The following is a 13883-nucleotide window of genomic DNA, read 5'->3' as shown; positions in this document are numbered from 1 at the left end:
GATCTATACGTTTCTCAGTGTTTTGATTCTGTTTTTGGGATCATTTTCTCATCCTTTTTTTCTTTGCGTGTTCTTTTTCTTTGCAGGTCTGCTGCCGATGCCTCGTCGTCAACTAGCCTTGGCGTAGACGGACGACGGGCAATGGCACCGCGGCCAAGCCGTAGCCGCGCACCGTTGAGGAACGGTGCTGGAGTTCAGCCGTCCGCGGCCGAGGGCCCCATGGCGTGTGACTCGCAGGGCGACGGTGCCATGTTCCCTGTGACTGGCGACGATGACTTGGTCGCGGCTGGGCTGTCCCCGGAGCACGACGACGACGGCCGTGACCCCTTTGCGGTGTTTGATGACGCCACCCGCGGGACACAGCCGGCGATCGACGTCGATGCCGTCGATGCAGGGGCAACGGGGACAGGGACGGTGGACTCCAACACCCACTCCAACTACACTGGTGTTAATGGTAATGCTGATGGTAATGGTACTCGTACTCCTTCCTCTGGTGCTGTTTCTGGACTTGGTAAGCGCAAGTCTCAGTGCTGGGGTGACTTTGAGGAGGTTTATGAGAAGATTAATGGTGTCGATGTGCGTGTTAGAGCTATATGTAAGATGTGTAGAACTGTGTTGAGTGCTAGATCTACTGCTGGTACTGGTCACATTCTTAGGCACCAAAAATCTTGCAAACAGAAACTTGATAATGCTTCTAGGGTTCAGTCTCGACTAGCTTTTAATGCTGATGGGTCTTTGCATAATTGGAACTATGATCCTGCTGTTGCTAGAACTGAACTGTGTAGATTGATTGCTAGGCTTGATCTTCCTCTTGGTTTTGGTGACACTGATGCATTTGAGGAATATATTAAAAATTCTCATAACCCAAGATTTGTTAGATCATCTAGAAGAACCACCACTAGAGATCTGGATAAGTTATTTGCTGAACGTCGTGCTATGATTAGGAACTGTGTGCATGCTTCTGCATCTGTTGCTTTGACTTCTGACATATGGTCTGGTAATGCTAAAGAGGATTACATATCTGTTGTTGCTCACTATGTGAATGCTGATTGGGAATTGCAAAAGAAGATTGTTGGTCTTAGGTTGATTCAAGTTAAGCATTCTGGTGAAAACATTTCTGCTTCCATTGCATCTGTTGTTGAGGAGTATGGCTTGGTTGATAAAATCTTTTCTATCACTTTAGATAATGCATCTTCTAATGCTAAGGCTATGGAAACTTTGACACCCATGTTTGCTGGTTATCTTGGTTGTGATCCTGCACCTGATGATCCTGCACCTGGTTACAGTCTTGTGCATCAACGCTGTGCTTGTCACATTATTAATCTGATAGTCAAATCTGGACTAAAAAGAATCAAACCTTATATAGAGGATTTTAGAACTGCAATTAATTTCTTGAACTCCTCTAATCAAAGAATTGCTATGTTTAGAAACTACTGTGAAGCTAAAGGTATGAGACCTAGAAAATTTGGCTTAGACATGGATGTTAGATGGAATGCTACTTATCTCATGCTAAAACACTTGGTTCCTTACAGTGAAGTATTTTCTGTGTTCATAAATTCAAATTATGGTTCTGCACTGTTGTCTCCAGCCCATTGGCACGTGGCTGGGAAAATATTGGAGTTCCTGGAAGTATTTTATGACTCTACTGTTACACTGTCTGGTGTTTATTATCCTACCAGTCCTCTTGTGCTGCACCATGTTCTGGAGATTGGAACTCATTTGCATGCATGTGAAAGAGATGTTAATCTTAGACCCTTTGTGTACCCTATGCAGCATAAATTTCTCAAGTATTGGAAGGACATTCCTCTCTTATACTCATTTGCATTCATTCTTGACCCTAGAGCTAAGCTGAGAGGTATGCAAAGGGTCCTCCATTTACTTACTGAATATACTGGTACTGATTACACTACTTACTATGCTGATTTGAAAACTGAGTTGCATAAATTGTTTGAGAAATATTTGAGAAAGTTTGGTGCAACCAGGTCACAAAGGGTTGCTGGTCCTACCCCACCCACTGGTAAGAGAAAACAGGCTTGGGGGGTAATTTTTGGAGGATCAGGTCTGCCTGGTCCTTCCAGTGGCACTGCCTGTTCTTCTTCTCACTCTACTGCTTCTGAACTTTCAAGCTATTTGGACAGCGACTGCATAACTGCTTATGAGGATGGTTTTGACATTCTTCTGTGGTGGAAGGACCACAAACTAACCTATCCTATCCTGGCTATTATGGCCAGAGATATCATGTCAGTTCCTGTTTCCACTTGTTCTTCAGAGTCTTGTTTCAGCTTAGCAGGGAGGATCCTAGAAGAACGGCGCCGGAGCTTGAAACCAGAACATGTTGAGATGCTGACCTTGTTGAAGGACTGGGAGCTAGGAGAGAAGAGGGAACAACATGAAGCTGCTGATACCAAGGAAATTGAAGATGCATTCGAGAATCTGTTCCTGGATGAACCAGAAGGTGAAGATGATGGATCTGGTGGCTGACAGTGGCATTGGTTGGCTGGGAGTGTTGGAGTACTTTTGTGTGAGTTGAGAGTGGATGTGTCCCTCACTCACTTAGTCACTTGTTTAGTTTTCATTTGAACCTTTGAACAATGGTCTGTAATAACTATGTAAGATTAAGACATTTGGAGCTGGCTGCACTCTTTTTTCCTGCCTAGGGTTTCTCACAAGGGTGAGTTTTACCTAGGTAGGTTTTTAATGAGGCAGCATTGCACAAAACAGCTCTTTTTGATATCGTGCCGTGCCGGCCCGTGACATTTCTGCTTCCATTGCATCTGTTGTTGAGGAGTATGGCTTGGTTGATAAAATATTTTTGATATATTGCTTCCATTGCATCTTTTTGATATATTGCACAAAACGGGCTGTGGGCTGGCACGGCCTGTTATTTTTGCCGTGCCTCACGGGCTAGCACGGCACGAAAAATGGCCCACAGGCCCATGCCTGGGCCGAAGGCCAGGCCCGCAGGCCGATGAGGCACGGCCCGCAGGGCACGGCGTGCCTCGTTGGCCCGATAGCCATCGTGCCGTGCCGGCCCGTGACCGTGCCGTGCCGTGCCGGGCCGGCCCGATGCCCAGGACTGCGTAAGATGAGTCAAGACAAAGCCTCTTCATCAAGCAAAGGCAAAGCTCTCACATATAGTAAAAAAAAGAAGATGAAGGGCAAGCAAGTTGAGACAAACTCAAGCTCAAGCTCCTCTAGTGAAGATGAAGAAAAAGATGAGGACGACGATGATGATGAAGATTCAAGTAAAGATGATCAATCTTCCTCCTCCACCTTTGAACTTGATTAAGAATCAATCAAACTAATCAACAAGGTGGAGAAGATGATCCAAAGTCTCAATATCAAGGGTGTACTCATCCAAATCCAAGATCTCATTTTCACCAATCAAAAAAATGAGCAAAGAAAGAGAGGATGCTATGGATGCGACGAGTTAAGGCACTTTGTGGAAGTTTATCCAAATAAGCCCACACCCAAGATAAAGAAGAAGACATGCAAGAACCAAGCCCTCACATCAATAAGGTCATGGGATGATTATTCAAGTGAAGAAGAACACCATCACAAGAGGTGAGGGCGCAAGCACTCATCATCAAGCTCTTCTCGTATGTGCCTTATGGCATGAGGTAACGAAAGCTCATCCTCTAGTGAGAGTAATAGTGATGATGAAATACCTTCTTATGATGAAATTGTGCAACAAAATCTTAATTATGCTAAAGTTTGCACTAGTCAACAAAAGAAGCTCAAAAAATTAAAGGAAAAGCTAGATAGTTCACAAGAAGCATATAAAACTTTGCTTGAATAATATGAGAACTTTGCTAATCTCAATGTTGAACTATGTACTAAAATTGAGCAACTTAAGGCTAGTGCAACAATAAATGAATGCACAATCAATGATGAGCAACTTGCAAAGAAAAATGAAAAATTAAAAAAAAGTTAGTTAGATCACAACATGCTTATAAAAGTTTGCTTGCTAAAATGGAAACCATGTGCAAACATTATGATGAGATAACAAATAAAGTTGTTAATCTTAAAGCCGTTAGTACAGCCCCTACCAAGGCATCCAAAAAGAAAAGTTCTATCTTTAACATGTCTAAAAAGGATGCCTCTACTTCTTGTAATGATTTATGTTTAGACTCATCTTTGTGCAACCAAGTTTATGTTGAGAAAGTTATTGTAGATATATGCATACAAGAGGTTGCAAAGGAGAATGAGCAACTCAAGCAAGAAGTAGCTCGTCTCACCAAGAATTTGACTCAAGTGAAAGACAAGGCGAAGCAAACCCAACTTCATTAAGATAACACCATCAAGTGAGTGAAGAAGCTTGATGAAGGACAAACCGTGGTTTGCTACATATGCCACAAGAAAGGTCACAAGTCCTATGAGTGTAAGGTGAAGAATGGGGGAGGAGCAAAGAAGAAAGAGAAAAAGCAAATAAGCAAGCTCTCCAACACCTACACCAACAAGGTGGACAAGAAGGCCTCTATACATTATCTCTTAAAGAAGAAGAAAATGACAAGGTGGTGGCCATCAAGGTGGAAAAGCAAGCCAACAATGGGGTCAAACGCTTTTAGATGCCAAAGGAAATTATTTCCAACATGAAGAGCACCAAGAAGGTTTGGATCCTAAAAGGGAAGTAAGAAGTCAAATGGACTTCGAGGAATTTGGAGACTTGGCAAAGTATGGGTGCATTTTATGGGGTGCATTATGATGGACAAAATCATTGCCAAGTGGGTTAATGAATACTATGGACCTAAATTCCCCTTTCCATATTAGGTAACTAGATTCAATTTCCTTCAAGTAGTATCAATTTGCATTTCCTACAAGTGATATTTCTTTCAAATTGGTATCTTTAAGCATCTAGTTACATCTCATGCCTATGTTTGCATTTGCATGCTTATATCTTTTGTTATGCATACACTAGGTATATCTTATGGTAGGCTTGCTCGGTTTCATTCTTAACTCTTGGAGCAAACCTACATGGTTTAAAATTGTTTAGAAGCATGGCACATAGCTTGTCTTACAATTGTTCATCTAATATGTGCCAAAGTCCAAATTGTAGATAATTTCTCTTGAATATCGCCTTCGAAAATGACTCTCACATTCATGTGATGTCATCCTTCAAGTGGTATTTTTCATTATAAAATCAATGTGCATGTTTCCTATAAGTATTTCATACTTGTGTGCATAAATTTAGGGGGAGGTTACTCTACAAGTTGGATACTTTGAGACTAACACCTTTTCAAGCTTATTATGTGTGTAGTCATCTCATTGTAAGGAAAATAGAGTCCCCGGAGTTAAGCATCATACTTCAAATATCCACCACCTATTGCAAGTGGTAGAAATCAAATTGGTTTCCACATGTGGTATTTCTAAACCGATATCATCATGTTGATTTCTTTTTTATATTTATGTGCTTTCTCCATGCATTATATAGATTAAATTCCCTTAAGCAATAATTTGCTAACTATGCATATGCTTTGGCTTCTACCATATGTATGCATATATTTAGGGGGAGCATAGTCTATATAATGTGAGAGTCAAATTTTGTGACCTATTCCACTCTACATACAAAGGATCACAAAGTTTGACCCTCCCTTGTGCTACTAATGTCTTCCTTTTCGGTGCTTGATTCTAAAGGGGGAGAATTTGGAGGACCAAAAGCAAGCATTAATTTGTAGGATCAAAAGCTAGATCATAATAATTTACAAGTGGTAATGATTTACAAGTGGTGTCTATAAGTGGTAATGGTCCGAGAAAGGAAGGATAGTGGATTATGGATTACCTATGTAATGGGAAGAATTTATAGGAAGCAATGCTTAAATCCATAATGCCACATGGGGACATTTGCAAGGGTAAGATAAGTTTTTATGCGGTATCTTTTAGTCTTACAAGTAGTATCTTTTTAACATTATATAACATTGCCCCTTGCATTGCATCCTAGCAAGTAGGCAGTTTTCAAATTTCAAAATTCTATTATTTGCTTGCTTTGGTCGTGTTGTCATCAATCATCAAAAAAGGAAAGATTTTAAGGAAAATGGACCCTAGGCCCATTTACTTTGGATTTTGGTGTTTAATGACCAACACAACCAAATTGGACTAATGAATTTGCAAGTGATTGTTTTGTAGTTCAATAGGGTGCAAGATGTGACTTGGACGAAGGCAACGTGATGATCTGATGATCGACACCATAAGCAAGACCTTAGAAGCATAAGAGAAGACCCAAGATATCAAGCAAAGTCCAAGCATGAAGATAGAAACCAAGTCGTACGCAAGATCGCGAAGAAACGAGCTCATAGAAGTGACCGAACGCTGGACCGGACGCTTGTAGCACAGTGACCGGACGCCCCAATCAAGAGGCTCGGCAGTAGCAGTGACCGAACGCTAGACCAGATGTTGGCGATAGATCGACCGGACATAGGACAACAGAGTCTGGTCGAGTACAGAGAGGTTCTAGAGCGGCGAAAATGCGACCAGACGCGTCCGGTGACATGTGACCGGACGCTAGCAGTGTCCGATCAGTTGATCGCGGCTCTAACGGTCGGGACGACCAGACGTGTCCGATCAGGACGTGATCAGCGTTCGGTCAGTAGCAGAAAAGCGGGATTTCGTCCCCAATGGCTACTTTCTCAGTGGGGCTTATAAATAGAACCCCCAAACGGCCAAGTGAGAAGTGTGGAGCTGAGGAAACATATCAAGGGTGTTGATACACCATTTTAGTGATCTCCACTTATATAGTGCTTAGTGATTCATTAGTGAAAGGATCAAGATGCCCGAGAGGGGGGGTGAATTGGGCTAATTCTAAATTTCTTTGCAATAATTAAACTCTATGGTTAGCCCAATTAACCCCTTGTGCCTAGAAAGTGTTTCTATTGATCTAACGCACAAAAGTTTAGCACCCTAAGTTCCAATCCGACTCTAGCATGGTAATTCTAGGAATATAAATGACAAGAATTGAATTGCTCAAAGTAAAGAGAGAAGGAGGAACGCGGCGATGTTTTACCGAGGTATCAGAGAGTTGCCACTCCCCACTAGTCTTCGTTGGAATACCCGCGCAAGGGTGTAGCTCCCCCTTGATCCGCGCAAGGATCAAGTGCTCTCTATAGGTTGATTCTTCGATACTCCGTCGTGGTGAATCATCCACAGCCGCTCACAACTTGAGTTGGGTCATCCACAAGCTCTGCCGGATGATCACCAAGCTCTCCAATCACCACCAAGCCGTCTAGGTGATGGCGATCACCAAGAGTAACAAGCACGAACTCTCACTTGACCATGACAAGTCTAATGAGAAGGATGGATACACACTTTGCTACTCTTAACCTCACTAATGAGGGCTCTCTTTGGGATTCTCAAATCCCAATCACCTCACTAGGACCTTGTGAAAGGATCAAGATGCCCAAGAGGGGGGGTGAATTGGACTAATTCTAAATTTTCTTGCAATAATTAAATCATACGGTTAGCCCAATTAACCCCTTGTGCCTAGAAAAGTGTTTCTATTAATCTAACGCACAACGGACTTGCAACCTATGTTCTAAACTTACTCTATCATAGTAATTCTATGAATGTAGAAACAAGTATTGAATTGCTCAAAGGAAATACTTAAAGTAAATGCTCAAAGTAAATAGAGAGAGGAACGCGGCGATGTTTTGCCGAGGTATCGAAGAGTCGCTTCTCCCCACTAGTCCTCGTTGGAGCACCCGCGCAAGGGTGTAGCTCCCCCTTGATCCGCGCAAGGATCAAGTGCTCTCTACGGGTTAATTCTTGGACACTCCGTCACGGTGAATCACCAAAAATCGCTCACAACTTGAGTTGGTCACCCACAAGCTCTGCCGGGTGATCACCAAGCTCCCAATCACCACCAAGCTGTCTAGGTGATGGTGATCACTAAGAGTAACAAGCATGAACTCTCACTTGACCACACAAAGCCTAATGAGAACGATGGATGCACACTTTGCTACTCTTGATTCACTAATGAGGCTACTCTCTTGGATTCTCAAATCTCAATCACCTCACTAGGACCTTGCTCTTCTTAGCACTCACAAATGTGTTTCTCAGCTGTTGGAATGAGCAAAAGTAACTCCACACACGAGTGGAGTTTTTATTTATAAGGCAACCTAAAAAACGAACCGTTATGAGCTTTTGCGGGGTGACCGGACGCTCCGGTCATGTTGACCAGACGCTCCGATCAGTTCAACCCGCACACCAGTGTTTAAGTGATGACCGGACGCTGTCAGGGTCTGATCACCACTGACTAAGCACGTTCGGTCGCTTTAAACTCTCACTGGATGCTTACTGTACTCGACCGGATGCTAAACCCCCAGGGTCCAGTCAGTACTGACCGGACGCGTCCGGTCATAGATTCTCTCTTCTAGAACCTTACTAGAGTCGACCGGACGCTGCCTCTCAGCGTCTGGTCACTTGACCACTCCAGCGTCCGGTCGCACCGAACACAATCTCTTTGGTCAAATGAACTGACCGGACCCTGCGGCCAGCGTCTAGTCACACCGGAGCCAGTGTCTGGTCAGCATTTGACCCTCCATTCACTTCCAACTCTCGATCATATGTGAATGAAGTTTGCTCCAAAGGATCTTAGGCATATTTAGGAGCTACCTAGTGCTAGTTTTAACAAGTGTGCACCACACCTAACTCACTAGACTCATCTAGGTCAAGCTACCCATCCATACCCCCCTTAATAGTATGGCCAAAGGAAAAACAAAGTCCTAAACTACTCTAAGTGTCTCTCCAACTCCAATCGACACTTAGAACTAGTTATCCTTAACCTTGTCGTCTATCCTTTGAAAACTGAAACGATTTCCATCGTAGGGACATGACCACCTCGATTGTCCAATCGATCTCCATTACCATGACCTAACTTAATTGCTTCTGCAAAACATACGTTAGTCATAGTAATCTTGTATTGTCATTAATCACCGAAACCCAACAAGGGGCCTAGATGCTTTCAATCTCCCCCTTTTTTGTGATTGATGACAATACCACCTCGAGTATGTGAAAGAGTGAGGTTTTTGACATGCTTGGTTCATATAAGCTTTTGTCAATAAGAACAAAAGTGTTATGCAAGCTTATATGACCCAAGCCAATACTATGTACTCAAAAGATATGAATTAAGCATGAGTACAAGTAATAAAGCTCATTTGCATCAGAGTATAAACGCGGAAGCAAAAGGCAAATGAGCATCACACAAGTGATATGACATATAAATAATGCAAAGTAGAGAGCACACGTGTCATATATCACAATCACGTAGATATCACTATCACATAGATATAATAGCATGCACGAAAGTAACCACACGAATGCATAATAGTAATAGTGTATCACACAAATAAAACTCCAAATGTATATAATAGACTAATAGATAACTAAGCTCCTCCTAAAAGTCGCTCCCCCTGAGTCTACATACTCGAACACTCTCTCCCTTTGGCATCAAACACCAAAACCTAAGGGTCGTCGGTGGGGCTGCAGCGGACAAGCCGGGCGCTGAGGTACGAGGGGCAAGCTGGAACTGGGCGCCATCATCATCTGACCCTGAGCTCTGTACTGACTAACCCTCTATGTCTAGAAGCATCGCTGAAGTGGTCTGGGTTTGAGCTGGGGTAGGTGCTGCCTATGATGCTGCTGGTATGTCTGTCGTAGGATCTGAAGATGCGATAGAAGAAGGGAGCCTCTGAGTAGTCATGGCGACAGGAGCTGCTATAGACGGACCTAGGGCATACATATGTGGCGGTGTAGGCATCCCTGTCAACTCGCTAAAAGATGCTCCAAGACTCCTGGAGACTGACGTGTCAGGCACAAATAGCGAGGGTGACTGATCCGGTGTGAAGCCCGTCCGAAGTGGTGTGAAACGCGGGGCTAACACTGGCAAGGCTAACCACTGGGACATCTATACTGTGAGGGAAGCAAACGGAGCTGGAGGCTATCCCTGACTCTAAAGCCCACTGGGCTGTACTGCTGGAGTCATCATAGTGGTAGTAGGCTGACCAATCTAGGGCGAAAGCTGTGGCTGTGGGGCCCCAATGGCTGTCACTACATGCTGCATGAATCCCAAAAGCTGCTACTGCATGAGTAACTATTGATGATGCATCTGCTGCTGCTGCTGCTGGAGGACCTACTGTTGTCACTAGAACTCATCCTAACGAGCCTGAAACTATGCAAAGTTGGCAGCGGTCTCCTGAGCCTGTCATGCCTGATCCTGCTGCATCCGCTCAAGAATAGCAATCAAGGCGGGGTCCATCTACGGTGCAGGTGGAGCTGAGCTAGAACTGTCGGTCTCTGCATCATGTCTGCATAGAGGCATCTGAGGAATCGGTAGGTAGTCATCATCTGAGCTGTCACTAGACTCGCTCCTCTCCTCCTGAGCCTCAAGCTGCTCCTCCTCAGTAGCGGCTATGCCTCTGATAATCTTATCCTGCTGAGCTGCGGACTCTGGTACATCTGGACGTCAGCGAGGCTGAGTGGGTGCCTATGGTGTGCTATGCCTGATCCTCTGTGCCATGTTATAAGCTAGAAACTCTATGGTGGCACCTTTGTACTCTACAACCATCTCAGGTGTCCTAACCTGCACAGCCTTAAGAATAAGGAATGTGATCCAATGTGCATATGGAAGCTGCCTGCGACCCTTGAAGCCCTCAGCTATAGTATCCTCCATCTCTAATAGAAGGAGGTCCCAAATATCAAACATGGTCCGCTGCATCAGGGTGTTGAGGAGCCAAAGCTGGAGGTGAGTCAAGCCCTCTCTGTATCCCAACCTAGGAAGTAGTGTCCTCCTGATGATAGCCTCTAGCACTCGAGCTGTAGGAGTAAGGTCACTGGGGTTCCTCCTCGACCCCTCACCAAAGGGCTCCTTGAAGCAATGGCGCACAAGATCTATAGGGGCACCAAACAACCATGAGGACGCCTGGGAGGCTCCTGCTATCCATAGCATACCTCATGTAACCTAATAGGCTGCTCCTGTAACCTTAGTATCTCCCTGGCCCTTTGACTCATCATCTTGTAGTCTCTACCTCTGAATGTAAAGTGAATAAATATATGGTGAGGGTCAATGTAGAGCGAAGCATAAAACTGACAAACCCAAGATAGAACATATACTCCAGTCTGTCCAATCAAATCTGTCAGCCCCGACAGATAAGCAAGGTAGGGGCAAATATGCTCTCCAGCTGCTGCGACAATAGCCTCGATGCTGCAAACCCACTGAGATCTGAAAACTGCCCCACTGTTCAGATATGCACTGTAGAAATCTTCCTGCAGTGGCGTGTAGAAACCCTCTACTGCTCTCTCATCCCTCCTAGGTGGAAACCACACATCAAACTCCATGAAGCGAAGCTGCCAAACCTGCTTGGCTGTGGCGGCCCTCAAGTCAAGGTGGGTCACTGGAGGCGGACCATATGGTCTGGGTGGTGGGCGTGATCCCCTACGCTGAGTAGCTGGCCTCGGTAGGACTAGAACACTGGTATGACCAGAGTGGCGTAGCTGCGGCTGGGGTGCCTACTCGATCTCCTCGGCCTCCTTGGTCTACTGGCCCTCCTGAGTCTGCTCTATAGGCTCTGCTGGTGGGGGCTGCTCTTGTGGCTCCTACTGTGACTCCCCCTGAGGCTAAGGATCCACAATGGGAAGACATCGTTCTACCATCATGATAGTCCCAGCTAGACTACCATGAAGATGCTTAATGCGCTCAAGTATGCCATGCGCATCTGGTGCTAGATGATCAGTAATGACAACTCCACTACGGGCACCTCCTCTCTCAGCACGCTCTGCGGCCTCTGCAACTACAGCCGCTTTGGCTGTCTCTGCATCAGGGTACTTCCTCTTCTTAGATGCAGTCTTCTTTGTCGCCTTGCCTTTAGGACCTACGGGCAAGCGAGGCGAGGGCCTCCGATCATCATCTCCTAGACCACCACCAATGTTCTTGGTGCATGCCATCTGATCTGACTAGAGAAACTGCCGCTGACAAGCTCAACTGTCCACTGACACTTTTGAGGCTTGGCCTCGATCTGAACTCGCAAGCTTGGCTCCGAGTTGACTGACAACTGCACTTGTGACCTCAACGACACCGACTCGCTGCACGATGGAATAGATGGATATACATATAAATATGATATATTTAATAGATGTGAAACCCTATGAGAGCAAGCAATTTAGATGCGAAATAGAAGCAACTGGCTTGCTACCTGACGAAACGGTGATCCGATGAAAAGAGAAGTGACACACGAGGAACCACCGAATCTAGGGTTAGGGTTGGCGGTGAGCAGTAAATCGACGGCCCTGTGAAATTAGCGTAGTGATGAATGGCTAGGTCACGGGCGAGTTGCAACAAGAATGCACGGGCACGATCAAGACCTTACCAGCGCTGGATGGCAGAGGGTCGGCAAAGGACCTCGGTGGCGCAGGAACGGAGGCTCGCAGGACTCAACGGCGCTGGAAACGGAGGCGCTAGCGGCACAGAGCAGGCGCGGTGATGCTCGGGCGTGGCAGTGTGCACGTGGGCTGGCGGCAGCTGGTGTGCTGGCGCAGCGAGCTGGTGCGGGGAAGTACTGGCTGGTGGCAGCTACGAGGCTCGGTGGCGATGGCGACGACGACGGATTAGGTCAAAGAAAAAAAACGGTGCTTTGATTAAATACGGTGGCCCTCACGAGTCAGAAACAGAAAACAGGGGGAGACCGGATGCCACACAAAAACTACTGACCGGACGCTCCGGTGGTAGCGACCGGACGCTACCACCCAATGTCCGGTCTGAAAGGATCAAGATGCCTCAGAGAGGGGTGAATTGGGCTAATTCTAAATTTTCTTGCAATAATCAAATCCTACGGATAGCCCAATTAACCCCTTGTGCCTAGAAAAGTGTTTCTATCAAACTAATGCACAAAGGACTTGCAACCTATGTTCCAAACTTACTCTATCATGGCAATTCTATGAATGTAAAGACAAGTATTGAATTGCTCAAAGTAAATACTCAAAGTAAATGCTCAAAGTAAAGAGAGAGAGGAACGTAGCGATGTTTTGCCAAGGTATCGGAGAGTCGCCACTCCCTACTAGTCCTCGTTGGAGCACCCGCGCAAGGGTGTAGCTCCCCCTTGATCCGCGCAAGGATCAAGTGCTCTCTACGGGTTGATTCTTCGACACTCCGTCATGGCGAATCACCCAAAGCCACTCACAACTTGAGTTGGGTCACCCACAAGTTCTGCCGGGTGATCACCAAGCTCCCAATCACCACCAAGCCGTCTAGGTGATGGCGATCACCAAGAGTAACAAGCATGAACTCTCACTTGACCACGCGAAGCCTAATGAGAAGATGGATGCACACTTGACTACTCTTGATTCACTAATAAGGCTACTCTCTTAGATTCTCAAATCTCAGTCACCTCACTAGGACCTTGCTCTTCTTGGCACTCACAAACGTGTTTCTCAGCTATTGGAATAAGCAAAAGTAACTCCACACATGAGTGGAGGTTCTATTTATAAGGCAGCCTAAAAAACGAACCGTTATGAGCTTCTACGAGGTGACCAGATGCTCCGGTCGTATTGACCGGACGCTCCGGTCAGTTCAACCCGTGAACTAGTGAAAATGTGTTGACTAGACGCTGGCAGGGTCCGGTCACCACTGACCGGACACGTCCGATCGCATTAAACCCTTACTGGAACCTTACTAGACTCGACCAGACGCTGAACCCCCAGGGTCCGGTCAGTACTGACCGGACGCGTCCGGTCGCAGATTCCCTTCTCTAGAACCTTACTGGAGTCGACCGAACGTTGCCTTTCAGCGTCCGGTCACTTGACCTCTCCAGCGTCCGGTCGCACCGAACGCAGACTGCTGATCAAATGAACTGACCGGACCCTGCGGCCAGCGTCCGGTCGCACTGGGGCCAGCGTCCGGT

General features: G+C 45.8%; 1 protein-coding gene across 1 annotated transcript; it reads left to right on the top strand.

Annotated features, from left to right (window-relative positions):
• The first annotated feature begins 141 nt into the window (after positions 1–141).
• LOC136507427 (zinc finger BED domain-containing protein DAYSLEEPER-like) lies at positions 142–2481 on the top strand. The gene has a single exon (XM_066502155.1). The coding sequence runs from the start codon at positions 142–144 to the stop codon at positions 2479–2481; it is 2340 nt and encodes a 779-aa protein (XP_066358252.1).
• The last annotated feature ends 11402 nt before the right edge of the window (positions 2482–13883 follow it).

Source organism: Miscanthus floridulus, chromosome 15, assembly GCF_019320115.1.
Source record: "Miscanthus floridulus cultivar M001 chromosome 15, ASM1932011v1, whole genome shotgun sequence".
In the NCBI taxonomy this organism is placed as follows: domain Eukaryota; kingdom Viridiplantae; phylum Streptophyta; class Magnoliopsida; order Poales; family Poaceae; genus Miscanthus; species Miscanthus floridulus.
This window is presented reverse-complemented; position numbering and strand designations above follow the sequence as displayed.

What these genes read in the sequence shown, in the direction of transcription:
- LOC136507427 (XM_066502155.1), top strand. Translation starts at nt 142, where the DNA reads ATGGCACCGCGGCCAAGCCGTAGCCGCGCACCGTTGAGGAACGGTGCT.